The sequence below is a fragment of the Protopterus annectens genome, chromosome 1.part0, assembly GCF_019279795.1.
Source record: "Protopterus annectens isolate FY-2018-M chromosome 1.part0, PAN1.0, whole genome shotgun sequence".
NCBI classification, from domain to species: Eukaryota; Metazoa; Chordata; order Ceratodontiformes; family Protopteridae; genus Protopterus; species Protopterus annectens.
This window is the reverse complement of record NC_056725.1, coordinates 123,718,943-123,746,815: the sequence shown is the minus strand read 5'-3', so window position 1 is coordinate 123,746,815 and position 27,873 is coordinate 123,718,943. Positions and strand designations below refer to the sequence as shown.

General features: G+C 37.0%; 1 protein-coding gene across 3 annotated transcripts in view; it reads left to right on the top strand.

The window, feature by feature from the left end:
- The window catches only part of SYNE1 (spectrin repeat containing nuclear envelope protein 1), a 2,173,401-nt gene that overhangs the window by 1,402,159 nt on the left and 743,369 nt on the right, over nt 1-27,873 (top strand). For all 3 annotated transcript variants that reach the window (XM_044089035.1, XM_044089189.1, XM_044089105.1), the window contains 2 exons: nt 17,584-17,742; nt 25,273-25,439. In XM_044089035.1, the coding sequence (XP_043944970.1) occupies nt 17,584-17,742; nt 25,273-25,439 (326 nt within the window). The remainder of the gene's footprint in view (nt 1-17,583; nt 17,743-25,272; nt 25,440-27,873) is intronic.

The window sequence follows — 27,873 nt, the reverse complement described above, 5'->3', positions numbered from 1 at the left end:
TGGTGTGATCCCCGATGTGAACTTTCTGTTACCCATCCACTCATCAAGGTTCCTCTTGAAGAGTGATAGTGAGGGCCTCTGTCTTATGTAAATCGGGACCCTGTTCCATAGTAAGGGAAGTCTCTGCAAAGGGAATCTATCCCTCCAGCGTGTTCTATTCATTGTTGTGTTGAGGTTTATATCCCTAGCGTGTGTAGCTCGAGTAGATTTGGTTTTGCTAAGATGGAGCATGTTCAACAATTCTGGGTTGGACATGGCTCTGTACGTTAGACAGAGATCACCTCTGAGAAAGCGGTATGCAACAGAGAACAGTCTTAGCTTTTTCAATCGTGCTGCATAGGGCAACTGTTTGAGGCCAGTAATCCTCTTGGTTAGGTACCTCTGTGGTCTCTCCAGCTGCTGGAGATGTCTAGCCAGGTACATTCCAATTGGTGCATTGTACTCAATAATGGGTCTGATGAGGGAAGAGTAGAGGGGCACCATTACATCCTTAGATCTTGATGCAAACTCTTTTGTGATCAGATGGGTCACATAGAAGGATTTTCTAACTACTTTGGCAATGTGGTTATCAAAGGAAAGCTGACTATCTACTTGGGTCCCTAGATCCCTTATTTCTCCTTCAGATTTTAGGGGATTACCTCCTATGTTGTAGTTTGCGCGTACTCTGTTTTTTCCAAAGGGGATTACTACGCATTTTTTTGCATTTAGCTTGAGACCATGGCTTTGACACCATGCATCAGTCTCATTTAGACCCTTCTGGAGGATCTCCATGCCAGCCGGAGACTCTATTATAGCACCTAGTTTGCAGTCGTCTGCAAACTTAGTCAGCCACAGCCCTTCCGTGCTTGCCTGTACTTCTGAGAAGTATATGCCAAACAGGAGGGTCCCCAGGACAGAGCCCTGAGGCACACCACTCATTACTGGTCTGGATTCGGACATAGATCCCACTACTCTTACTTTATGGGATCTGTCTGAGAGCCAGTTTGCGATCCATCTTGTGACCTAAGGGTTTATGCCCAGGCTGGTGAGCTTATCAATAATACCTGAATGGGGAATGGTGTCAAATGCTTTAGCAAGGTCAAGGTAAGCTGTGTGTACCTCCTTTCCCTTATCTATAGCCTGAGTAACTGTCTCAAAGAAATCCGCCAGGTTCAGGAGGCATGATCTGCCCTTGAAGCCGAACTGTGTGGGGTCCAGCAACTGGAGGTTCCCAATCTCTCCATTTATGAGTTCCATAATGATTCACTCCATAGCCTTACAGATCAGACTAGTCAGGCTTATTGGTCGGTAGTTCCCAGGGTCAGTTGTGGCCCCACCCTTGTGTAGCGGGACCACCATTGCCGTGTGCCATTCTATGGGCACATATCCTGTGGAGAGGCTGAGACTGAACAGGGTATTAAGATGCGGGGTTAATTCCTTTTGGAGCTCATGTATGATACAGCCTGGGACACCATCTGGTCCCATGGAGGCAGTGTTTTTAGCTTTAGATAGAGCCTTGTTAACCAACGTATCAGTAATAATTGGACTTACACAATCCCCTGGAATGGTAATAGGCCCTGTAGGTGGTGAGGGCGGGGGGGGGGGTATTTGCACTGAACATGTCAGCCAAGATGTTCAATGTTCAATTCAATGATTGAACAAAGATTATTATAGTAATTTAATAATTTCAGTAATATGAAAAGAAAACACTGAGGAAGCAGTCATACCTATACTACTTCTGATATATTTTGATTCACATTAATAAGGTTATTGGATCCTTACTAATATAAGTTAATATAAGAATGTACTTACACTTTCTTATGGGAAACTCTTATACTGTATATATTTAATATGTAAAGAGATGAGAAGCATTAAATGCTTTACCAAATTTGTTTAATAGTTAATCCAGTTCAGAAACACATGTTGTGTTGCTTTTGTTCATAATGGTTGAAGACTTACCACTAAGTTAAATGTCCATCAAACAAAAATATCTTTGAGTATATAGGTTAACTTATGAAAATAAATGTACAATATTATTAGAAAATAGTTATAAGTTAAATGTTTATTTTCACAATTTTTTTGAACCAGAAAAAAATCAAGATCTAATCTTTTTTTCTTTGTATATGAGTTATATAATAGAGTAGCTATTTGTATACCATTAATTAATTTGATATAACAGTTTATTATTGACACAAACTACTTTAATGTAGGAAATTTCACATCCTGATAAGATGGATAATAAAATAATACACGTCATATTATTCACAAATTAGTCTCCTTTAATAATTACTGATTTCTTATGGAGCTCAGAAGAAATGGGAAAGTTAGGAAGGTTAGCCTAACAGATTTATCTTTATCTGCTGGGCTAGGAATGATTTTCATTCCATGTCTAGTAGGGATTAAAGACTACATCAGTTGAATATCAGTAAAAACTTATTATTTAAATCATGTTTTACTTTCAATAAGCCTGACTTAAGCTTTTTTTCTATTTTTATTCTTGAAAGAAACATTTTTGACTAAGATAGTTGGTACTTTTCAAATTATTATAGAATTAAAACTAGATAAGGAGACTAATATATTAAACATAATAACAATAAACCTTTGTTTTAAAGTAATCTGACATGGACTTAACTTTGCTATCTTTGAATACTAATGGCTTAAATAATTAAAATAAGAGATCTAATGTATTAAAATAACTTAAATTAAATAGAGCCCAAGTAATCCTTTTTACAAGAAACACATTTTAAAATGAATGATAACTTTGTTTGGAACCCTAGTGATTATATAATTCTAACCTATTCCTCTTATAAATCAAAGACCAGGGGGGTGGCTTATGGAAAAAGAATTGTCTAAGACCTGAAATTATATACAAACATGTAGATAATGATGGGTTATAGCTATTGTTATATTGAAATTTAATAACAGAATGTGGACATTAGTAAACATATTGGTTTCCTGGTATTGGGGTGGAAACAGTTAAGAAACTCTTAGACCGCATTATAAAAATTTCTAAAGGTAACAGAATAATAGGGGGAGATTTTAATTGTATCACTGACACCTCTGAAACTTCAAACAAGAAATCCCCATGTTTATCATCTACCCCAGAACTTTTGAAAAAATGTACTGAGTCCTTTAATTTAACAGATACTTATAGCTCTATAGAAACAGATTTTTTATTATTTTCTCATCAAGATTATAGATTTGGTAACCAAACCAGAATAGATAAAATATATGTTTCCCAAGATCTTTATTCAAAAATCTTATCCTTCTCAATAATTCCGTGCCCTTTCTCATATCATAATTCTCTTGTCCTAAGTATTCAAATAGATTTTAGACTGTTAACATTTACTTCCAGGATTCCGTCATATATTACAAAAATTAAAGAATTTAAGCAATGGTTAAGCACTGAACTCCAACTCTTTCAAGACATTAATTACAAACCCGAAGTAAACATAGTTATGATATAGGACTTTCTAAAAGCCTGTATGTATGATATTACCCTTAGTTGGCACAAAAATAAAATTAAAGAATGGGAATCAGAACTACAGGAATTGCAAAATCAAATATTATTATTCAAATTCAAAAATTATTTTAACTTGATTGAAAACAAAAAGAAATTAAAAGCTCTAAACAAAAGATATAATGAAATATTAACCCATAAAACTAATTTAGCCATAGAAAGATTAAAAATAAACTGTTATGCTACTTCTCCAAAGCTTTTATATAATTTACCCATGAAAATTAAAATGCAGTCTAAGTCTAATACTATTACTAACATCCTTCATGAGGGAAAAGGAAAGAAAGTCTCGGAAATAGGTGATATATTGGATGCTTTTAAAAATCATTATACAGAATATTATAAAAGTGAAAATATTATAATGGATCATTTGAATCTAGAATCTATATTTCCTAACATTAAAAAATTCCTCAAGAATTAAAAATAGAACTGTAAAAACCAATTACACATAAGGAAATTACAGATAAATTAAAGAAAGTAAACCTTGTAAGACTTCAGGGATAGATGGTTTAATAATAGAATTATATAAACTGTTTCCCACACCCATTACTTCACTACTACATAAAACATTATTTGAAATTCAAACACATGCAGTAATTCCCCCCTTATGGAGATATTCCTTAATCATCCCTATTTTAAAGGAAAATAAAGATTCTAGCCATTGTAGTTCTTATAGACCAATATCTTTGCTGAATAACGATTATAAAATATTCAAGTCAATTATGGTAAATAGAATTAAAGCCCCATTATCCAAAATAGTCAACAGTGATCAAACTGGATTTATACACAATAGACACATGACAACATTAAAAGAATACTGTCATGAATTGACTATTTAAATAGAGAAAATCAAGAAGCTCTGATAATTGGACTGGACATAGAAAAGGCTATTGATTCCTTAAATTGGGATAATCTAACTAAAATTCTGAATCTATTTGACTTTCCCTTCTCTTTTATTACACTTATAAAGAAAGTCTATGAAAATAGCTTATATTAAAATAGGAGCTTTTACTTCCGAAGCAAGTCAGATTACTAGAGGTACCAAGCAAGGTTGTCCCATGTCACCTATATTATTTACACTAACTATAGAGATACTTGCTATTTTAATACACAGCAACCCAAAGATAAAAGGTATAGATATTTATGATCAATATAGTTCTAAAATAATGCTCTTTGCTGATGATGTGCTTCTTACCTTACCCAACTCAAAAGAAGTTTTAGATTAAGTAGATTTATTAATAGGGAAGTTTCAAAACATCTCAAGTCTTCATTTTAATAAATCAAAAATTCCTGTTATTAAACAAAATAAGGAATTCAAGTAGGTGGAAATGACATTATTGGTAAAGTCTCCACCTTAAATTATTTGGGGATTATTTTGTGAGAAAATATAAAAGAGATATTAAACATCAACTATAAAAAAGGTTACTGACGCAATCAATAATATGGTGAATAAATGGAATAATATATTTATATCATACGAGTATAGATTACAATTGATAAAAATGGTACTACTGTCCAAAATTTTGTATGTAACACAAGTTGTCTTGTTATTACCTGAGAAATGCTTTCTCAAGAAAATAACTTCAATATTTTTAAGATTTCTATGGTACCCTAAAAGAAACAGAATTGCGCTCTCACATCATATAAGACAATGGGATCAAGGAGGGCTACATTTTCCAGATATTGAATTTTATATAAGAGCTCACATACTCAAAACTGTGATAGACTGTATAAATCCTAACTACACATCTAATTGGAAATTGATGCATTCAAGCATAATATCAAACGAAAATAACTTATCAAAAAATTCATTAGTTAAGGATAAAGATAATAAATGATGGTACTCACTGAGTTTAAACTTACAATATAATACAACAAAACCTACTAAACTAAATTTAATTAACCATCTTTTTGATGTTTTCAGAAAATTTGTTAATATGGATATAAACATAAAGCTTTGATTCATATTTTTAATACCTTTCAGCATTACAAAGAATTTTCTGGATAAGATACAAAGAGAGCTCTTTACTTCCTGGGAACATATGAATTTAATATGCTGGCAGCATTGCATAAAAAAATCAGCAAGTTTTAAATGCACAATATTTATCATCAACTTTTAGATTAACTTATCAGGACTGGCTATTACTACAGAATGTTTTATCATACTCTAAGGATCTATGCAGAATAATAAATACTTCATCTTTTAAAAATATTCTAAAATTTATAAATGGGCTGTTTAAAATTCTATACAATAATGTTAATATGAGGAATGAAATCTCATACTTGTATAATATAATAAAAATTATAAAACAGTCCCTAAGCAACTTATTGGCAATATATTACTAAAGGAATACCGATTTTTTATCATCTGAAAATAAATCAAACATGCTACTATCAGTTAAACCAACATCTTATTTTCAGAATTGGAGAGTATGTAATTGGAAATTTCTGCATAGATCCTTTCTAACTCTGATAAAATTTCAAAAATCATTTCTTCCAGTAATGGGCTATGTTGGAGATGTCAAAGGTCATCTAAAGCAGATTGGTCTCATATTTTTTATGACTGTATAGATATTAAAGCATATTGGAATGATAATTTTTTACAAGCAATTTATACAGCTACATTTGTCATGACTGAAGCTCCAATTTTATTGAATATAAATGAAGGTCCTCTTGTGAATAAAACAAACCTATATTTACTATGGACATTGCTAGCAATAGCAAGGAAATGTATAACTAGGAAATGGGAGCCTAACACAGCACCTAACATGGAGTACTTCCTATCTTTACTGAAGAAGACAGCATTAATGGAGTCTAAAATCAAAGAACAAAGAATATATCCTAAGCCATTAATTAATAATCCATGGAAGAAGTTTTTGTCATTGATTGAAACTGTACAAGTGGAATCAGTCTCTTCTTGATAACTTATATTCTGAGTGTCATGATTATCATCCATTTTATAAACTTGTTGCTATCTTAAGTCTACTCATTTCAGGCTAAGTGTAAATATCGTACATAGTTAACTAATTAATTAGTTTGTTATTTAGACTGTAAACAAGTATTCCCTATATTATGCGTTTAAAATAAAAACTATCTGATTAAAAAAAAAAACACTCTGAGTCCAGAAAAGGCTGTCTAGCTTGGTTTCATTAACTGTAGGTAGCAGGCAGGGATGCTATGTATTCTTTGTTCTGTTTGAGCTGGTAGCTATAAGATTCCACAGCAGTAGATGGAGAAGATATTTTTATGGAAGATTATAAATTAACTTGTGATGAATGCAGATGATGTACTTTTGTATCAGGGGATCCTGACATAGTTTAGATACTGTACATACTGATATTATTTAATTTGGACACCTGTGTGTCTGTGAGACCAATAAAACAAAAGCCTTCTCTCTTCATAATCCTGTTGGAGATAACAAAAAGAAATATCCTTATTTATGAGATTTTACTAATATGTAATATTTAGGAATCTCCTTAATGGTTTTGGTGTGTTTAGCTATGAAATTACCTTATAGCTAGTTGTTAACAAAGTGTATGTGTTAAATGGAGGTATAATGTTAGATTTTCCCCATATGATACATGCAGTACTGATGATATCGCTTCTGTATGTTTCATGTGCATCTCAGGCTGTTTACGTGACTGCACCGCTGGATTTTTATTAAAAAAAAGTTGATGGCAGATTTTCTTTGGTCTGGTATGGGGAGACAGGTTAGTTGGGAACAGGCTTAGTCTTCCTGTTAACATGGGTGATCTAGGTCCCAGATTTGGAGCTTTATAACTTGAACCTAAATGTTGAAGGACTTACGTGGATTAAATGGGTTATACAGCAAAATACTTAAAAAAAGGAACAAGAACTAGAGTTAATATATAGAGATTGAGAGGGGAACTGATATCTAAGCTAGGAACTGATTTCTGAGTTAAGACTTGACTTTACAAAAAGCAAATGCACTAGCTTGTAAGCAAGAATTATCCTTTGTTTACAGTGTGGAAGAATGTTCTGCATTTGGAGTATGGGAAACAAATGATTAAATAGAAGCAAGCTTTAGAATGAGAAAACTTAAAACAAAATTTAGTGAGATTGAACAGTATTACATGTTCAAATTAAGAAGGGCTTGAGAAGGAAACTTAGATGTTCAAATACCACTACAAGTTTGGGGAGTAATGTGATTTTTTTATAGATGTATATCTGAGTCACACATGTATATATTTTTGGATGGCAGTGCCTCCACAAGTTCTTTATATTCCATCTAGGGCTGTATAGGTTATTTCCTACAATATACATGTCGTGTTGGAGTACTAATGTTTTTAGGGGAATAGGGGAATCTTTGGGTGTGTGATAAACTGAAATAATTTAAGGCTGATATTCTGATAAACTGAAACAATTTAGGGCTGATATTCATAGGATCATAGGAGGTTACTAGGCTGTTGACCCTAGGGCCTTTACAAGCCTAGCCATGTTTTACCCTTGTTTCCCTCATAGACAAAGAGAAATAGCCTATATTAGCATGCAAATTTGTGATCAACACCAACCGCCCCTATCCAAGATGGACATAGGTGAAACCCCAGGGTGAACTTAAGGTTTCCCATCCAGTTGTCCAAGTTACGCTTCAATAAGTTCATTGAGGAGCTTTCTTTAACTTGAATTGATGTGTTTCAGAGGAGTGGCAGCCTCTGAGAGACATATCTGTCTCTCCAGCAAGTCCTGTTTTTGTTGCAGGCTAGGTTAAGGTCTCTAGAGTGAGTGAGTCTTGTCCCATTAGATTTGCTGATGTGCAGCATTTCCATTAAGCCAGGGTCCGAGACTGGTCTGTACGTCAGGCACAAGTTGCATCTAAGCAGTCTATGCAATACAGTGTATAGTGAAAGTGCCTTCAGTCTGTCCATGTAGACCATGTGATGAAGGTATTGAATTTTCTTGTTGAGAAACATCTGAAGTCTGTCCAGCTGCTGCAGGTCTCTGGTGAGGTACATACAGAAGGGATCATTGTACTCTATCATTGGTCTAATGAGGGATGAGTACAGAGGAGTTATATCCTACTTTTTATTTTGGATGCTATTCCCTTACTTATGAGATAGGCAACGTAGAAGGCTTCCTCAACAATGTGGACAAATGATGATCGAAGTTAAGACTGCTATCAACCTGCATTCCCAAATATCTTACTACTAAGTTTGAACTTAGGTGAGTTATTGTTAATGTTGTAATTTGCTGGGACTTCACCTTTACCGAAGAGGATGATAAAGCATTTTTTTTTGTTAAGTTTGAGTCCTTGGCTTTGGCACCAATCATTTGTATGCGTAAGTCCTTTTTGTAGTATGGTGACATCGTTTTGAGTTTCAGTGACTGCACCCAATCTGCAGTCATCAGTGAACCTGGTAAGTCACAGGTCATCTATTTTTTACAAGAACATCTGAGAAATAGATTCCAAACAGAAGTGGACAGATCCTGGAGAACACCAGTAATAACAGGTCTGCTGGTAGAGGTGGAATCCCCGACTCTATGCACTCTGTCAGTGAGGCAGTTGGCTATCCATCTAAAGACATATGGGTTTATTCCCAGCTGGGTGAGTTTATCGATGATGCCTGAGTGGTGGAGAGTGTCAATGGCCTTGGCTAAGTCAAGATAGGCAATATGCATGGTTTTGCCTTCATCTAAGGCTTTGGTGAAATTTTCAAAGAAGTCCACCAGGTTTAACAAGTATGATCTGCCTTTAACAAAACCAAATTGGGTTAGGTCAAGAGTTTGAAGGGCTCCTATATCCTTGTTGATTAGGTCCATGATGATTACAGATAAGGCTGGTTAGGCTTACGAGTCTATAGTTCCCAGGGATGATTGAGAGACCCCATTTGTGAAAAAGGATCACAGCTGAAGTTTTACATTTGGATAAGACAAAGCCAGTACGTAGACTGTGGTTGAAGAGAGTACCCAATGGTTCTGCCAGTTTACCTTTAGAAAGGCGATTCACACTCGGGCGAACAGCAATTGTTCGAAAGGCTGTTTGCAAAGTTTGCAAACAAAGAACGAAAAAAGGTTTGAATGTGCAATGAGCGAATGCACAGTGACATTCGCTCATTGCACATTCAACATTGTGGGGTGGATTGCACTATAGTGGGGTTCGGAAAATGGTCCCTTTCCCCACTGTAGTGCGATCTCAGAGTTAGAATATTAAAGTAGGGAGGGTGTGGGGGGGTGCACTTCTTTTTCTTTTTTCATTCAACATTAATGTTCGAAAAACAGCGAATCTGCTTTTTGATTTGCTGTTTTTCAAACATTAAGTACTATCGCCGTTTTCACTTTCGCGGTTACGAGTCACTCATATGAGCATTTGTACCACTGTGATTCGGCTTTATAATGGTAAACCGGTTCTGCCAGCTCCTGTTTTAGACCATTTAGGAAGCAGTCTGGGATGTTGTCTGGTCCCATAGAGGTTGTGTTTTTGGCCTTGGAGAGAGTAGTTATGACCTGCTCATTGGAGATGCTAGGTAGAAGACTGGTGACAGGTATATTTTGGGGTAAGATTGGTAGGGACAGTGCAGTGAAGTTTTCACTGAACCTGTCTGCTAGCAGGTTGGCAATTTTTGCAGGTTACATATGAGTGGTCCCATCCACTACTAGTTTGGTGCAAATCTGAGCATTCCTTTTAAGATTTTAGATGCAGTTATAGAATGTCTTGTGATGATCCTTAGCCAGGGATGCAAATTTGGTTTTGTAGTTACCTTTGGAGGACTTAACAAAATGTTTAATTTGCTTATTCAAGCTGTGGAGGGTGTCTTTCTGCTTTTGAGACTGCTCCTTCTTGTTCTTAGTCAGCAGTTTATTTCTCTTGTTGTATAACCTATTTGGGCTGAATGTCCACCAGGGTGGCTTGTTTTTTGTGAAGCTCCTGATTTAATCTGTTCAGGTATGTCTGAGTCTATAAGCTTGTGTAGGCTTTTATACAAGGCATTAGTGTACTCCTCAGGATGGGAGACACTGCTGTCGGTGATGAACAGGAGTTTGAAACTATTTATGCCATCACATAGGAGGCTATAGTTTGCTTTGGAGAAATTTTTTAACCTCTTTGCTCAAGAGGGGTGTCAGTTGTGATCGTTACTTTGAATGAAACAAATTTGTGATCTAATCTTACCAGGAGGGTGCCACACATGGGGTGTTGCAGCGATCTCCCATGTTGGTGAGTACTAGGTCACAGATATTTGAGCCCCTGGTGGGGCTGCTGACTCTGTTCAGAACATTTGTGTTAACAAAGTCTAGGAACCTTAGGGCAAGCGTGTATGTTGCCCAGTCAATGGAAGGATAGTTAAAGTCAACCATGACTAGGGTGTTTGGCTGTATTGTGAGTGACTCAAGTAGGTCCAGGTAGGTAATGTGGTTTACCTGGTTCATGGTGGGGGACCTATAGCTAACAATGATTTGGAATGGGGGCTCTTTCCTACAGTTAGTTGGACTTGGAGTAGCCCTATGGAGTCATACTGCTTAACCAGACTTAAGGTCTATTTCTCTTTGATGAAGATGGATACACCTCCCCTTTTGTTCTTTCACATTCATTTTGCAGTCTGAACAAGTGGAAGGCATTATAGTGTTGCATGGCCAGCGTAGTCTGTGCAGCCATAAACCATGTCCCTGATACTGCAGAGACATCTGTGTTTTCCAAAGTAAGAAGTGCTTCTAGTGAATGCAGTTTCTGATTTAGACTCCTAGCATTAAGCAGCATAACCTTGAGTTTGTCTCTAGAAGATGTTTTTACATTGGGAATTTTGTTCTTATGACATTGCTTAAAAAAGGAACTGTGGGAGAACCAAGTACCTTAGCCAGTAACCGAAAGCCAAGAAGTGACAGGTGAAGACCATCCCTGGCAAAGCAGCGTAATCTTGCAACCATGTCATCCCAGGCTGACAGATACTGGATCTCCCTGGACTGACACCAGAAGCTAAGCCAATTGTTAAAGGCAATCATTTTTTGTTTGTAGTGCAGCATCATCCTGAGTGAAGGTAGAATGCTGCTTAGGGCTAGGGACATACCTGCCTGGGACATTGTCAGTGAGCTCACTCATGTCTCTTTTCAGATTCACTTCAGAACATTGAAATACCATAATCTCAAAATTCAAAACATTGAGACCAAAATCTTAAAAGTTCATTATGCTGAAAATTCACAATGTTGAATGTTAGAATGTTGAATTGGCTGTATAAACACTTTTATGATGTGCAAACTGGTAGCTTTGGTTTTAAGACATGTTATGTTGTAGTATAGTAAATAAGAAGGGAACATGACTGAGGTTACCTGTGAAACACTAAGCATTGGAGAGAGATATATAGTAATATGTATTGTTTTAACAGTGAAGTAATGTTTCTAAGAGAAGGTTGAGGATAGTTTTTTACAATTTAAACAGGCAGCCATGAAGCGTGGAATGGTATGTTTGACATTTTGTTCTGCGTAGTGCGATCTCGGAGTTGATATATTTAAGTAGCAGGGAGTGTAGGGGGTGCACAGGGACTTGCCCCCCTACTTATTTTTGGAGAAGTTTAATATAGTTTGTTTTTTATTTGTTATTGTATGTTGTTGTGGTGGAATATAGTAAATGTTGGTTTCCTATGTTTTTTTGATGGTATGGGAATCAATGTTTTCAGGTTCTGCTGTACTGAACTTTCAGGATTTTGGTCTCAATGTTTTGAATTTTGAGATTATGGTATTTCAATGTTCTGAAGTGAATCCCTCTCTTCATATAGTCCATTGAGATAAATCTCAAGTCATTCACTCTAATATGGACTATGACAGAGTAATAACAGTACTTGTTGAGAGGCTTCAGTGCATTTGTGATTTGGTGGATCCTGGCACCCGACAGGCAGTTGACCGTGACCTTCTCCTTGTTCATTCAGGAGAGTGGGACATCTCTGTGTCTCACAGTGGAGTCATCTTTGACCAAGACATTTGGTTCTGAGGTATTTTGCCTTTGGGCTTGTTGAGTGAAACACTCATGTCAGGGAATGTGTGACTGGAAAGGTAGCCCTGGATGCACAAATTTTCTATTGTCTCTTTGTAACTATGATGGGTGAGCATAAAATTAGTTAGCATTGCTTGATGCAGTGTTACTTTTACGCACATATGTACATGTGTGTGTGTGTGTGTGTGTGTGTGTGTGTGTGTGTGTGTGTGTGTGTGTGTGTGTGTGTGTGTGTGTGTGTGTGTGTGTGTGTGTATATATATATATGTATATATATATATATATATATATATATATATATATATATATATATGTATATATATATATATATATATATATATATATATATCTATGTATGTAGGTATAATGTGTTCACTTTAAAACACTGAACGCCCATAACATGGAAATTCAAAACATTGAGACCAAAATTTTGAAAATTCAAAACACTGAAAACTCAAAACATTGAATCACATAACATTGAAAAAACATAGCAAAGCAACATGCACTATGTTCCATCACAACTACATACAGAAACAAATAAAAAACAAACCATATTACACTTCTTCAAATATAAGCAGGCCAGCCACCCTGCACCTCCCATGTGGGGAGCTGTGCCACCCACACCCTCTGCTACTTAAATATATCAACTCCGAGATCGGACTAAACTACACTAAGATGCGTTATGTTGTAGTATAGTAAGTAAGAAGAGAACATGACAGAGGCTACCTATTAAACACCGGTAAGTATCGTAGACATGTATAGTAATGTGTAATGTTTTAACAATAAAGTAGTGTTTCTAAGAAAAGGTTGAGGATAGTTTTTTTACAATTTAAACATGCAGTCATGAAGCGTGGAATGGTATGTTTTCCATTTTGTTTTGTGTAGTGCGATCTCTGAGTTGATATATTTAAATAGCAGGGGGTGTAGGGGTGGAACAGTGTAATACGGTTTTTTTTTTATGTGTTTGTTTATGTAGTTGTGCTGGCATATATCAAATGTTGGTTTCCTGTGTTTTTTCAATGTTATGGGATTCAATGTTTTGAGGTTTCAGTATTTTGACTTTTCAAGATTTTGGTCTCAATGTTTTGAATTTCATTGTTATGGGCTTTCAGTGTTCTAAAGTGAATTCACACACACACACACACACACACATATATATATATATATATATATATATATATATATATATATATATATATATATATATATACATATAGAGAGAGAGAGAGAAATATACATATATACACATATGGGTTTATGCACAAATATATATATATATATATATGTGTGTGTGTGTGTGTGTGTGTGTGTGTGTGTGTGTGTGTGTGTGTGTGTGTAAAGAAAGAATTGGAAGAATCATGCTTCTCCTACCAGGACTGAAATAATTTACCTGACAAATGAATTATGCAAAATGGAGGTTATGAATAAAGACAGAAAGGTCAAGAATAGGTTTAAAAATGAATGGTCGCTTTGCATTTTGATGTCTGAATGTTAGCTATAGCAGTGGTCTCTTGTAAATTAGTAACCTGGCTTGCCTAGAGTAATAAATAATTGTTGAAAAAAATTGTCCATCTGCTCTGTATCATGATTTATTAGTAATTTGCTGACAAAGATAACATGTAAAATTGTCATTACTTATTAATATGGTCTTAATCTTATGAATAAGAAAACAATTACATTGTTTACATCTGCTTGTGGATATTACAAGTTTTGTTGTTATACTTTGTTGTAAAATTGCTTTTAGAAAATTTTGTAATATTGGGTATTGATTGCAGCACATTTTACTGTTATTAGTATTTGTTATAATGATGCTGAACATTGTTCACTAAGATATTATTGATAAAAAACACTTTGCAGTCACAAATACAGCAAATGCATATTTATGGAAAACAAAATACTTTGACATGTTACAGTCATTTCTTGAGTACTGCAAATTTAAGATAGCTTGCTGTTATATATATTCATTTTCCAAGTTCCCCTCACCCACAATATTGATTTTAAAGACAAGCTATTCAAACCACATTTGAATCTAATGTACTCTATTCTGCCAGTAAGGTTTTCCTTGTGAAGTCCATCTTTATAGTAACCACATGAGGCATTCCATTTAACCACCTGCAACACCTGAAAGATGACTTGTTTCACATCAGCATCACATTTGGCCAATGCATTGGTCAGTTATTAATAATACCACCTCTTAAGTGCTCCCCTGTTCTTATCTTAAAAGGTTATGTCAACAAACCTATTCCTTTGCAATCTCATTCCCTGGTATAGGAGAATCCCACTTTCAAATTCATGTCCTGACCCACTCTTGCCTCCTCTGCACTGAGAACATTAGCATACCACATCTACATATCTTCTTTTTTATTTTCAAACACATTGCATATAACTTTATTTACTGATAAAATTACCTCCAGTGTAAATTGTGCTGAATGCAGTACTTCAAAATGCTGTTTCTCAAAAGGGAGGCAGTGTTGGAGAAAAGACGAAAAATGTGTTTTTAAGTGGAGGTAAGACTTCCACTCCTCAGACAGGTGTATTATACTCCACACTACTTGATTGCTACTACAGTCTATGCCAAGAGTATCACATCTCATAGAAATAAATAATAAATTTTATGTTATAACCTGTGCGTGTGCATTTAGTAAAAGTGTCTTTATACGCAGCATGATACATTTACAGCAGTTTCAGTTAGAATTTTTTTCAAACAAGCATTTTTACCTCATACCTGTTTTTTTAACCTGCCCCCCATCCACCTATGCACACTGTTCAGTTCCTTCAAACCGAACTAATATCCATGTCATAGTCCTTTCCATTTCTGCCTCCAACACATGCGGTATACCACCTCATGTCTTTGCTGCTGCTTGGCACCAGCATACCCAAACATGTTGCATTTCTGTCCCTTCTATAGGTATAGTCTGAATGGCATTTTGCCTGATCAGTATTTTGCACAAAGTATAATGTTACACAAATGAGTTTTATATGAACATTTAGTAACTTAAATCTGTTAATATCCCCATGGTGGCATAATGCCACTATGCAACCTAAATCCTCTCTAGGCCTTCACTACTGTGAATGGCTAACAGGGCGATACCTCTCTTGTTGCAATGTCTGTGTTATGACAGTCCCAGCCACCTCAGCTCACCTTCAGATATTGTCCTGGTCTTTACATCACCATGTGACTTGCACAGCTTATCCGCAGAAGACCCACTTCCATACATCTTCTGATGAGCTCTGTGTAGCGGCTGTTAGTGATAAGGGTAGGTTTGGCACTACAGATACATGAGGCTTTGTGTTTGATAGTCTCAGTCAGCCATGTCTATCTTACAAGGGTAATATGCTAATACCTTCTCTGATACGTAAATATAGCAGTACCTACTAAAAGAACTGCATCAAAAATATGGTAATGCACTGTGCTTCCTGCCTAGGTCCAAATTTAAAATAAGCATGTGTTCAAAAGACGCTCTCTATTTACAAGTGTACTGTTTAATATACAGATTTAACAGTATGACATTTCCTTTAGTTGGGAAAATACACGTCTGATTGATTCATGTCACATTTAATCACAGAAATGCATGGAGGCTGCACTTTGGACACTTGAACTTACCTTTAACAAGTGCATAACAAGCTAACTTGATCTGCTGTATATTTCCTGTGTATAGTTAATTAGTTAGCAACCACAACAGGAAATGGGTTGCATGATATCTCTGTAACAAAGGAGCAGAAAAGATTTGGTGTAAGCTGTGTGATGGCGGAATGTAAATGATCAGGTATATCCTTTTTGTATTTTTATATGTTGTAATGAAAACCATTATAGAATCCTGTCGCAGACAGTGGAATGTAGAAAAAAGCCCTTTTATACTCTTCAGAAATTTGTTGCTATATGTTCAGATAACCCTTAAACTGACACCTGTGATCTATATGGTACGTAGACGTAATTATTTAATTGTAAAATTCAGTATTGCAGATAGTGCCAAACATTATTTTGTACCTATCACACCAGGGGTATGCTTATGATAATGTTGCATGCTAAAGATAGCACGTTTCTTTATCCACTGTGAAAAAGAAATTTAAAGATTTGTAACATCTGGCAAGACATGTTTGCTGATTTCCTGTCTGAAATCTACTTTTGCTATGAAGTGTACTGTGCATCTTGTGTGAATACAGCATGTAATGAGTACTGCATGCTTTGCAAACACTATTGCAATGCTTTACTCAGCCGTGCTGATTATGTTGCCATCTCTAAATCACTTGTGCCAGTCAAATGACTAATGTCTACAGAACGCAAAGAATGGATTATTCGTATTGTTCTGTCAATACATTGAGATGTTTTGCAAAGCATGATGAATCAGGAGGTAAAGCAAGATGTTATAGCAAAGTTCACTACTGAGGTCCAGAAACTCACAAAAGATGTATGCACCCCATCTGCCATTTGTAATAGAAAAAAATTCAGTCCCACAACCAGAATATTTAGGTAACTATATGAATTGTTGGAATATGGAGACCGAATGCCCAAAAGATCAGGTTGACTTACATTAAGTGCATGATAACATTTCTTGGAATATTCCTTTTTTTCCGAGGTATGATGATCTAGGAGTTGGTATCTCTCTCTCTGTCTCTCTCTATATATATATATATATATATATATATAAGTTTGGGGGGTGTGGGAGGGCTCACCCCTCACAAGGGGGTTGCAGGGGGACTTGCCCAACCTGGAAAAAGAACTTTTAAGTGGAAGAGCGATTTTTGAGATTTGCTATTCCCCTGTGTTTTCTTTTATGTTTTTTGCTTATTGGGACTCGGCATTTCGAGTGCCGACATTTCTATAGGGAGTCAAACACCAGCTCTAGAAAGATGTTTCTGAAACATTGCAGTATTTGTGTGTATGTGTGTGCACATTGAAATGTGTGGAGTTTTCTTTTTTGTTCGTGATGCTACCCTGGTACAATTTGAACTTGTCTACATGTCAGCAGCTATGTATTGACTGCATTGAGACCACACTGTGAAACTGTCAGAGCTTAGTAAAATAAGTATTATTCCTGTCCAAGTTTTGAAACATGATGTGCTGTTATCTAGGATTCTTTGTACATGGTGATGTAATGTACACATTCTGCACTTAGCTAATGAGAAATTTCTGTTTCTGTGACTAAAGGTCGCCTTGAGACGCCAGCAGGTGAGCGAGAAACTCAATGAGTGGGCAATATTCAATGAGAAGAACAAGGAATTTTGTGAGTGGCTAACCCAGATGGAGAGCAAAGTTTCACAAAATAGTGACATCAGCATAGAGGAGATGATCGAGAAACTCCAAAAGGTATTTAGCCACCTTTAAACTTGTTGGCCTTTTTGGGAGGGTACTCATTGAAGTGCTTGTTACGCGACCTTACTAGTTGTTTAGTAAAACGTAAACTAGGAATTATTTAGACAAGTATAGTGCTTCGTGACATTCAGAGAGTATGCACACCACATGTACTTAAATTTCATTTGTTTTATATAGCTGATGCTCTTTTGTATTGAAGATTCTGATGAAATCCCTGGGTGTAGGGAAGAAAGCGCTCAGTCTTGTGTAAATTTTGTTAATAATCCATTTGTTTTTTTTTTTTTTTTGTTTTGGTAGCTGTTGCTTTTCCTGACAGATGGCTGTCTACAAACGGACCTAAACACTAAATCAGAGAAATCTTTGCTAAATATTTTATATTGAAGATTCAGCTGTGGGCATTTGACACTGTGCATCTTTGAAGTACTAATATTAATTACCATGTTACTGGTTATGTAGGTATTATTGCTGATACTGTAGAAGAAGATTCAGAGATTAATCACAATATTAATGAATGGAGTGTTGTATGTCAAAGAACATTCGAATATATGTCAGGAAACAGAATATGTCAGACAAAACAATAGCTGGATCTGCAAAGGTTATGCTCAGTTCCATCCCAGTAATGGGTAGTGAGATAGTGAAGCTGAAGCTTTCCTAACAACTGCATAATTTCATTCCTACTGAGATGGGTTATTATAGCAATAACCCACACCTGGGTGTGGGTAATGCTGGATTTACCTGCGGTTGGTGTAGTTTGGTCATGAGGGCGAAGCCTGAGTGGCCAAACAAAGCCAACTGTGGGTAAATCCAGCATTACCCACACCCAGAAGTGGGTTATTGCTATTATACAATGACATTATTTAAGAAAAAAAATTATTACTTTTCTTAAATAATGGCATTGTATAATGCCTCCTTGTTGCCCTTCCGCAGCTGTCTGGTATTTTGCAGCAGTTTTGATGTACTGCGCATGCGTATGCCTATGCAGTACATCAGAGCTGTGGGCAAAAGCAACAGAAAAAGCAAGATCTCCGTTGCTTTTTACAAACTGTTTCACTATATTAAATGGGTTTAACATAGCGAGATAGCTTTAAAAAAAGCAACGGAGAATCTCTGTTGCTTTTTTTAAAGCTGTCTCGCTATGTTAAACCCATTTAACATAGCGAGACAGTTTTGAAAAAAGCAACGGAGAAATCAAGATCTCCATTGCTTTTTACAAGCTGTCTTGCTATGTTAAACTCGTTTAACATAGTGAGACAGTGTGATGCAACGGAAATCATGTGTTCTCCGTTGCTGTAAAAAAAGAGTTATAGTAATCGAAAAAGTCCGGGCGACCAGACCTTTTTCTATTACTATAACTCTGATTTACAACATGCATGCTGACCAATCAGCATGCACATTTTTGAATATTAATGGGGGGGGTCGTTGTATAATATTGCATTATTGATATGAACATCTTGTTCATCTCTGACCCTTACTATACCTTCTTTTTATGCAGCAAGGTAGATGTTCTTCATAATATTCTTTTTATTTTTATTTTTTTCCTTTGGAGATATTTTTGGCTCCCTTGTTGCTGAACATCAGCTGATTTGGGTCTTTCTCCTCAGTTGTTTGGTCAGCTGAACCCTCTTATCTGCCCTGGATTTGCACTGACAGCATATGGTGTCAGTGAGAAGATTAATGCATCCCATACATATCAGCTGTACAGATCTTCGCAGAATGTCCAGATTTCTGGCTCATATTTTTGGTCTGTTCCTCATAACATCTTTGTTTTTCTGACAAATTAATGGGATGATCTGAGGAATGAAGTCACTAAATAATGACATACATTTGAGTTCCAGACTTAAAATCCTTCGGAAAATGTATGTTAAAACAAATCCTGTTACTCTAGCATCTTTCTAAGCTCATAAGAGTAATATTTAAAATCTGTCCCTATTTTTGGGCCTTTGTTCCCCCATTTTGTCAATCTTTGTCCAGATTTCTTGCACTGAGAGGTTGAGACGTATGAGGTATCCCTGGGCAGTATCATGCTGCTGCTGCTGCTGCTGAGGAAGTGTTTCACGTATTATTCACCACTCCTGCACCTGCCTATAACAGCATGAGGGTGGGAGTAAGCAGTGAGCATCCATACTGGATCTCCATCATATCTACAAGGAGTTAATGCCAGCATGCACCCTGCCCTCCTTCAGGTAGGACAGAATGATTTTTTGACTGATCTCCACCAAGAAAATCAGACCACATGAGTATACCCTGAGTGTGCATGTTTCTCTGCTCTCCTCCCAAGGATGGGCATGCCCATCCACTCTGCCAGCAAGGGCGCCCGCAGGCAAGTGCAAGGGGGTGCACTTGCACCCCTCTGGAACTGGCTGGCCAGGAGATTAATTTTCTTTTAATAAAAAAAAAAAAAAAAAAATACTTTGGCATTCTTCTTTAAGGAAAGACTTGGCATTCTTCTTTAAGAAAGAATATGGGGCCAGTCCCATAATGCATCATATCCATGTGTGCATTGTTGTCCACTCACAATTTGAAATACTTTGCTCCCTGGGGGAATAAGATGCATTGTTGTCTGCTCGCAATTTCAAACGCTTCACGGGAGAACAAGTCTGTGAGTTCTGCTTCGATCATTCAAATTCAATTGTGTGTTAGTTTTCGCTTCATTCAATGCTGCTTTTACTGCCAGGTCATTCATTCAGTGCTGCTGCGTGTGTGCATTGAAAGCCACTTTTGCTGCCAGGTCGCTCATTCAGTGTTGCCAGGTTATTCAATGCTGCTTGTGTGTGTGAATTCAATGCTGCTTTTGCTGCCAAGTCATTCATTTGATTGTGTGTGTGTAAGAAATAGGAAGGGAAAGGTATGGGTGTGTGTGTGTGTGTGTGTGTGTGTGTGTGTGTGTGTGTGTGTGTGTGTGTGTGTGTGTGTGTGTGTGTGTGTGTGTGTGTGTGTGTGTGTGTGTGTGTGTGTGTGTGTGTGTGTGTGTAGGTGTGTGTGTGTGTGTGTGTGTGTGTGTGTGTGTGTGTGTGTGTGTGTGTGTGTGTGTGTGTGTGTGTGTGTGTGTGTGTGTGTAAGAAATAGGTAGGGAAAGGTGTGTGTGTGTGTGTGTGTGTGTGTGTGTGTGTGTGTGTGTGTGTGTGTGTGTGTGTGTGTGTGTGTGTAAAAATAGGTAGGGAAAGCTATGGGTGTGTGTGTGTGTGTGTGTGTGTGTGTGTGTGTGTGTGTGTGTGTGTGTGTGTGTGTGTGTGTGTGTGTGTGTGTAAGAAATAGGTAGGGAAAGGTGTGTGTGTGTGTGTGTGTGTGTGTGTGTGTGTGTGTGTGTGTGTGTGTGTGTGTGTGTGTGTGTGTGTAAGAAATAGGTAGGGAAAGGTATGGGGGTGTGTGGTTGTAAGAAATAGGTAGGGAAAGATGTGTGTGTGTGTGTGTGTGTGTGTGTGTGTGTGTGTGTGTGTGTGTGTGTGTGTGTGTGTGTGTGTGTGTGTGTAAGAAATAGGTAGGTGGGTGTCTATGTGTGTATAAGAAACAGGTATGGGTGTGTGTGTGTGTGTGTGTGTGTGTGTGTGTGTGTGTGTGTGTGTGTGTGTGTGTGTGTGTGTAAGAACTAGAGAGGTGTGTCTGTGTGTGTGTGTGTGTGTGTGTGTGTGTGTGTGTGTGTGTGTGTGTGTGTGTGTGTGTGTGTGTGTGTAAGAAATAGGTAGGGAAAGGTATGGGTGTGTGTGTGTGTGTGTGTGTGTGTGTGTGTGTGTGTGTGTGTGTGTGTGTGTGTGTGTGTAAGAAAAAGGTAGGGAAAGGTATGTGTGTGTGTGTGTGTGTGTGTGTGTGTGTGTGTGTGTGTGTGTGTGTGTGTGTGTGTGTGTGTGTGTGTGTGTGTGTGTAAGAAATAGGTAGTGAAAGGTATGGGTGTGTGTGTAAGAAATAGGTAGGGAAAGATGTGTGTGTGTGTGTGTGTGTGTGTGTGTGTGTGTGTGTGTGTGTGTGTGTGTGTGTGTGTAAGAGAGGTAGGGAAAGGTATGTGTGTGTGTGTATTTGTGTCAGAAATAGGTAGGAAAGATATGGGTGTGTGTGTAAGAAATAGGTAGGGAAAGGTATGTGTGTGTGTGTGTGTGTGTGTGTGTGTGTGTGTGTGTGTGTGTGTGTGTGTGTGTGTGTCTGTGTGTAAGAAATAGGTAGGTAGATGTGTGTGTGTGTGTGTGTAAGAAATAGGTAGGGAAAGGTATGGGTGTGTGTAAGAAATAGAAGGGAAAGGTGTGTGTGTGTGTGTGTGTGTGTGTGTGTGTGTGTGTGTGTGTGTGTGTGTGTGTGTGTGTGTGTGTGTGTGTGTGTGTGTGTGTGTGTGTGTGTGTAAGAGGGAGGTAGGTCTGTGTGTGTGTAAGTAAGTAAAGAGGGGTCATACCTCACAATTATCCAGATTTTTGCCTCATATTTTCAGTTTCTTTCTCATATAATTGTGTTTTTTCTTGCAAATCACTGTGGATTGAAGTCAGAAAATATTGGCAGACATTTGCGTTTTAGGCTTCATATCCTCAGAAAATGCATACTAATACAATACTTGTTATTCTATCCACTTTCTAAGGAGGTATGGGAATGTATGTGTGTGTCATACCTCGGAACTGTAAAGATTTTCACAAAATGTCCAGATTTTTGCTTTATATTTGTGGTCTGTTCCTCATAAAAAATATTTTTTTTCTTGATAAATCACTGGGATGAGCTAAGGATTAAAGTTACTAAATAATGACATGTATTTGAGCTTCAGACTTCATCCTTTAGAAAATGCATTCTTACACAATTCCTGTTATTATAGCAACTTTCTAAATGGGTCCCTAGTTTTGGGCCCTGGTCACCAACATTATAAGAGGCTTTGTCCAGATGTCTTGTGCTAAGATATTGAGAGGTATGGTGTGTGTGTGTGTGTGTGTGTGTGTGTGTGTGTGTGTGTGTGTGTGTGTGTGTGTGTGTGTGTGTGTGTGTGTGTAAAAGTGAGGTAGCATATCCCTCAGCTGTCCAGGTTTTTGCAGAATGTCCAGATTTTTGCTCCATATTCCTCCTAAAAGGATTGAAGTTGCTAAATAATAACAGATGTTTGAGTTTTAGACATCATATCCTTTAGAAAAATGCATACTAACAAATTCTGTTATTTTTAGCAACTTTCTAAGTTCATGAGGGCAATATTTATAATCTGTCCCTGTTTATTTTAGGCTTTGTCTAGATTTCTTGCACTAAGATGATGAGGATTGTGTGTGTGAGAGTGTGAAATGCCCTAGTTAGAGTTAGCAGGTGGAATTTATTTTCAAGTGTATTTTTAAGGACTTGTGAGCTTCAAGGGAAGAGAAATTTACTGCTGCTCATGCTAAGCCTGCTTAAAATGTGCAACTGTTTTGATAAGCAAATTGTATCACTGTTGTGGTATAGAATTTGAAAGCAGTGTTAGTAGCACAGTAGGCAGCATAATTGCATCTTGATTTAGAGGGCTATAGGTTCTACTCCCACAGCATATAGATTTGTATTTTAAGGGGATGGGGTGCTGCAGTCCTGAGAATGTCCTTTGGAGGAAATGCCTAGTAACTATGAACCAGTTTTTCAACTTGCCACCCATTCCCTGTTGCAGTATACCAACTTACCATTTTTTTAATGTAGCATGGGCAATTTATTCTTTAAGATCAGTAGGCACTGAATTTGTAGATGAAACACTGAAATATAAAGTTTTCTAGCAACAACCTTTGCATTAGTTTCAGATCTCTTTAATGTAGAATTTATTCAGATGACTTTTACTTCTGCAGAGATTCTGCTTATTGATTGATATTGGTGGATTGTATGACAGAAGTTTGAGTGGCCCTTTATGGTTGAAATGTTCTGAATTGGGCAGGTTGTCATTATTGGTTCATATGATTTGTTTCATTGCTTAAAGGAAAAATGTTCAGAACTATAAATTTAAAACACACTCTAGCAAGTGGTGCTGTATTATACAAGGGATATAATTCAATTATTATATAGTATAATTAATACAGTCAGGAAGGTGAATCAAATAACTTTTGATTGGTTCTAAAAATGTGTGCAAGGAGCCTATGATTTGAAAACAGCCCAAAGGTAAACTTACCCTGCCACTGGCCAGATGCATTTTCTTTGAATGCGGGTTTCAATGTTGTTTCAGTGAATGTGGGTTTCAAAGGTAGAGAAGTTTTAATGCTAAGTCTCTTTTCATTGTAACTAGACTATTGCTTTGTTTAGGTTTAGTAAATGTCTATCAGTGTTTGTGCTATAAAATTTGAAATAAAAGTTGTAAATAAAATCCAAATATCTGTAATCATTGTAGAAGTAAAGCATAAAACAGTATGCACACTGAGAGATTTAAACAGTGTCTATGACAAATAGGGAGAAATAGTAATGGGACACTGGAATGGCTGCATGGGCGGGGGTGGGGCAGCAGAGGGGGTGGGGCTGCATGGGCGGGGCTTGGGTTTGCACCTCCCCTGCAAAAAATCCTACGGGCTCCCTTGTCTGCCAGCACCTTCAAGCACCCAAGCCACTATTCAAATTTGAGTCAGCTGGGCAATAACCATGGCATTATTCCTTTATAGCAATGGTGCAGGCCAGATGTTCTTCATAATATTCACTGAACTGTCATCAGTTCTGGGGCTCGTATTTGCAGGAGCCCAGTGTCTAGCCTGACCTCCAGAGCTTCCCCATCTTGGCTGTAGCAGACTCCCTCCCACTTGGATGTTGATGTTTTGTGGTATAAGAGAAGATTAGCCAATGTCATCCTCATATCTTTTTTGCTGCATTTGTGCAAATCTGTATTCAGAACAAACCATCATCATTTCAGTGTACTGGCCTGCATCCAGAGATGTCAGATAAGTTCCTCACAGAGAAATCTTATTTTACCTTTGAGCTGTGTAGTTACATCTTTGCCTATTTACTTGCAAATTAATGCTATTAAGAAAAAAGATTTGTGGTGTTTGCATTAATTTCCTATAACCAAAAGTATTATGCATGAAATTTCATTACAAAGGCCAGGAATTCCATTCACCTAGAGATTAGCTTAGGCCTAATGAGACACTGTTCTTTTAATACTTTATCTGGTAATTTCAAATGGCATTTACTTTTATTTTACATACATGCTGGCCTTACTATGTAACCTCACTAGTGAAGGAGTTTCTGTCTAAACCAAGTAAATGCTAAATAGTCAGTTACCGCTACTTTATAAATGGCTCCAAGTCCTTCCTTCAGCAGAATGTTGCCTCTTTTTTCCAGTCCTTCCTCTGTGCCTAGGTATAAAGAACGATTTAAGTGTGTAGCTATACGATGTGTTGTGGGCTGCTAGCAGCACAGCTATGCCACAGAGCAGATGACTCCTGGTGACACTGTTTTCATCAGCATGTAACAAATATTTATTAGTTTAGACTAGATTCAGTACTAGGTTGCAGAACCTATGACCTTCACATCCTTCCACTCTTTGTCCTTATAATATCTAAGCTAATAATAATAATAATATTGATAATAATATTTATGTCAGAAATATGTTATAATTCTGTCATTTTGCAGGAATACCAGGAAGAAGTAGAAGCAGCTGAGGAAAATAAAACCCAGCTTAAGGAGATGGGTGAGCGTCTTGCAAAAGCCAGCCATGAAAGCAAAGCAGCAGAAATTGAGTACAAGTTGAGCAAAGTGGATGAGCGCTGGCAGCATCTGCTGGATCTCAATGGAGCTCGGTAAGAATATGCTGTCATCATGTATGATACTTCTCTGGTGTGAAATTGAATTATTTAATTGCTTTCCTGTATAATCTTATGGAGTGTCCTCATACTTTGGTAATCATTGTGTGTGTTTATACACTTATTCCCTCATGGACAGCATATTGCCATCTAATAAATGTAGACTCATAACTGGATATGTGCTAAATACTATGAGAGTGTCACCAACAGGAAGCATCATATTTATTTTTATTTATTTATTTATTTTACATTTGTTGACCGGGCTAGTCTAGCTGGGGACATGTCCATTTTCAGTAGAGGCCCGGGGAGAAAAGCTCCAAGAAATCGTACAGAGTTTATACAAAGTTAAAATAGAAGTTATACAGATATTGAAAGAACAGAATTATCACAAAAAAAATGTTTTTTTTTTTTTTTTTGAAAACTCAGACATGACTAGGGCTCATAGATGTAGGACAGAGTAAATATTTATTTCATGTTACAAAGGTTTTTTTTTCTGCAGCAACTACAAAATGCATTCACTTATGTTTTTATTAATATTTCATAGGGAAAACAAAATTCATTAGGCAAAACTGCATGGTTTTCTTGTATGAATCAAGATAATGAATTGTTTAGTGAATGTCATTGATGTTTTATGTACATTTTTTTTATTTACTGTTTCGTAACTAAGTGAGTTTGTCTGAAGACCCTTTTCAAACCTGACCTGAAAGTAATGAAACAAAAGCAAACAACAGAATATTCAAGAGGCATACATTACATAAGAACACATGCAAAATTAAATATTTGTAAAGGGTCTTAGAAAAAAAACATATACTTGTTGCAGATTCATATTTTTGTTACTACATACAGATAGAGTTAACAGTAAAACTGAAGTTGTTTACAACATTTGCAAATTATTAAGTCCATTTGAATTTCAGTATTTCAGGAAATAAGGACAATATTTAGGAGAAAAAGCTGGGAAAAACCATCATGCCGGAGTTAGCATATTGCTAGATTTCAACATTTCTTGGTGGCTGTCTTGCTGAAGGAAGTATGTTCTTTGAAAGCAAATGGTTAGGTTATCCATTGTCCTTAAGTAGTTACACTCCATTTCCTTGTGCAAGTGTTCAAAGAAGGCCCTTTTGTACTCAATGAGAGATTCCATACCCCTTACTTCAGGTGAGAGTTTGTTGCATGTTCTCCAGTAGCTGCTTTATATGAAGGTCTGAATAATGTGATAGCTTTTTTCTAGGTAATTCTTAGGGAGTAAACCTGGTATTGGATGGGTAGTTTCTGTATCAAAGGTATGTAATAGCTACTGTTTCGTATTTTGTGAGTAGGAGTGTATAGGATATGACATTGATATTTCAGTGACTGGAAGCCATTTCAGGAGTTCTAGGAGTTTACAATGGTAAGATCTTCTGTTGGCAAGGAAGAAAAATCTACAGTTGTTATTTTCTGTAATCTGTAGTCTTTGGGAATGTTGTGCTGAGTAAAGAGTAATCAGAAAAAGATCATATTCCAATTTAGGGCTGTGCTAGACAGAAGCCTAAAATGTAAAATTGTTAGGATGAAATAAATCTTAAGCTGGAAGATCACTAGTTTATTTGTACTTTATGAACTCTAAAGGAACCAGGTGTAATCCTTAAAGTGATATACAAATGTGTTATACAGGTCTCCTGCATTGAGTGTAAAAAGTCACGGAGGGATTGTAATTTCTTTAGATGTAGCATATCTAACAGCTCTGGGTCAGACATGGCTTTGTAATTCAAGCAGAGATCGCCTGTAAGTAGGCAATAAGAGACAGAGTATAGCTGGAGTTTTTTTTAGTCTGTCCATATAGGGCATGTGTCTAAGGCCTAAGATCCTCTTAGTGAAGTATTTTTGTGGCCTTTCCAGCTGTTGTAGGTGTCTAGTGAGGTACATAACAAATGGGGCGTTGTATTCTATAATAGGTCTAATGAGGGACGAGTAGAGAGTGTGCATGACCTCTTTTTTCCTGGATGAGAAAACTTTTGTAATGAGATGTGCCACATAGAAGAACTTTCTGACTACAGTGGCAATGTGGTTATCAAAGGAGAGGTTGCTGTCAACCTGTGCCCCCAGGTCTCTTATCACAGCTTCGGTGTTTAGTGGACTGTCACCTATGTGGTAGTTCACGGCCATCAAATTTTTCCCAAAGGGAATGACAATGCACTTTTTGGCATTGAGCTTAAGACAATGGTTTTGGCACCAGTCATTGGTGTCAGTGAGGCCTTTTTGTAGAATGTCTACATCAGTTGGAGAATCAGTAATGGCCCCAGTTTGCAATCATCTATGAACTTGGTCAGCCAGAGTCCCTTTGTGTTGGCTTGAACTTCAGAGAAGTAGATGCCAAACAGGAGAAGACCTAGGACCGATGCCTGTGGGACACCGCTTGTAACTGGTCAGTAGTCAGATTTGGAGTCCACTACTT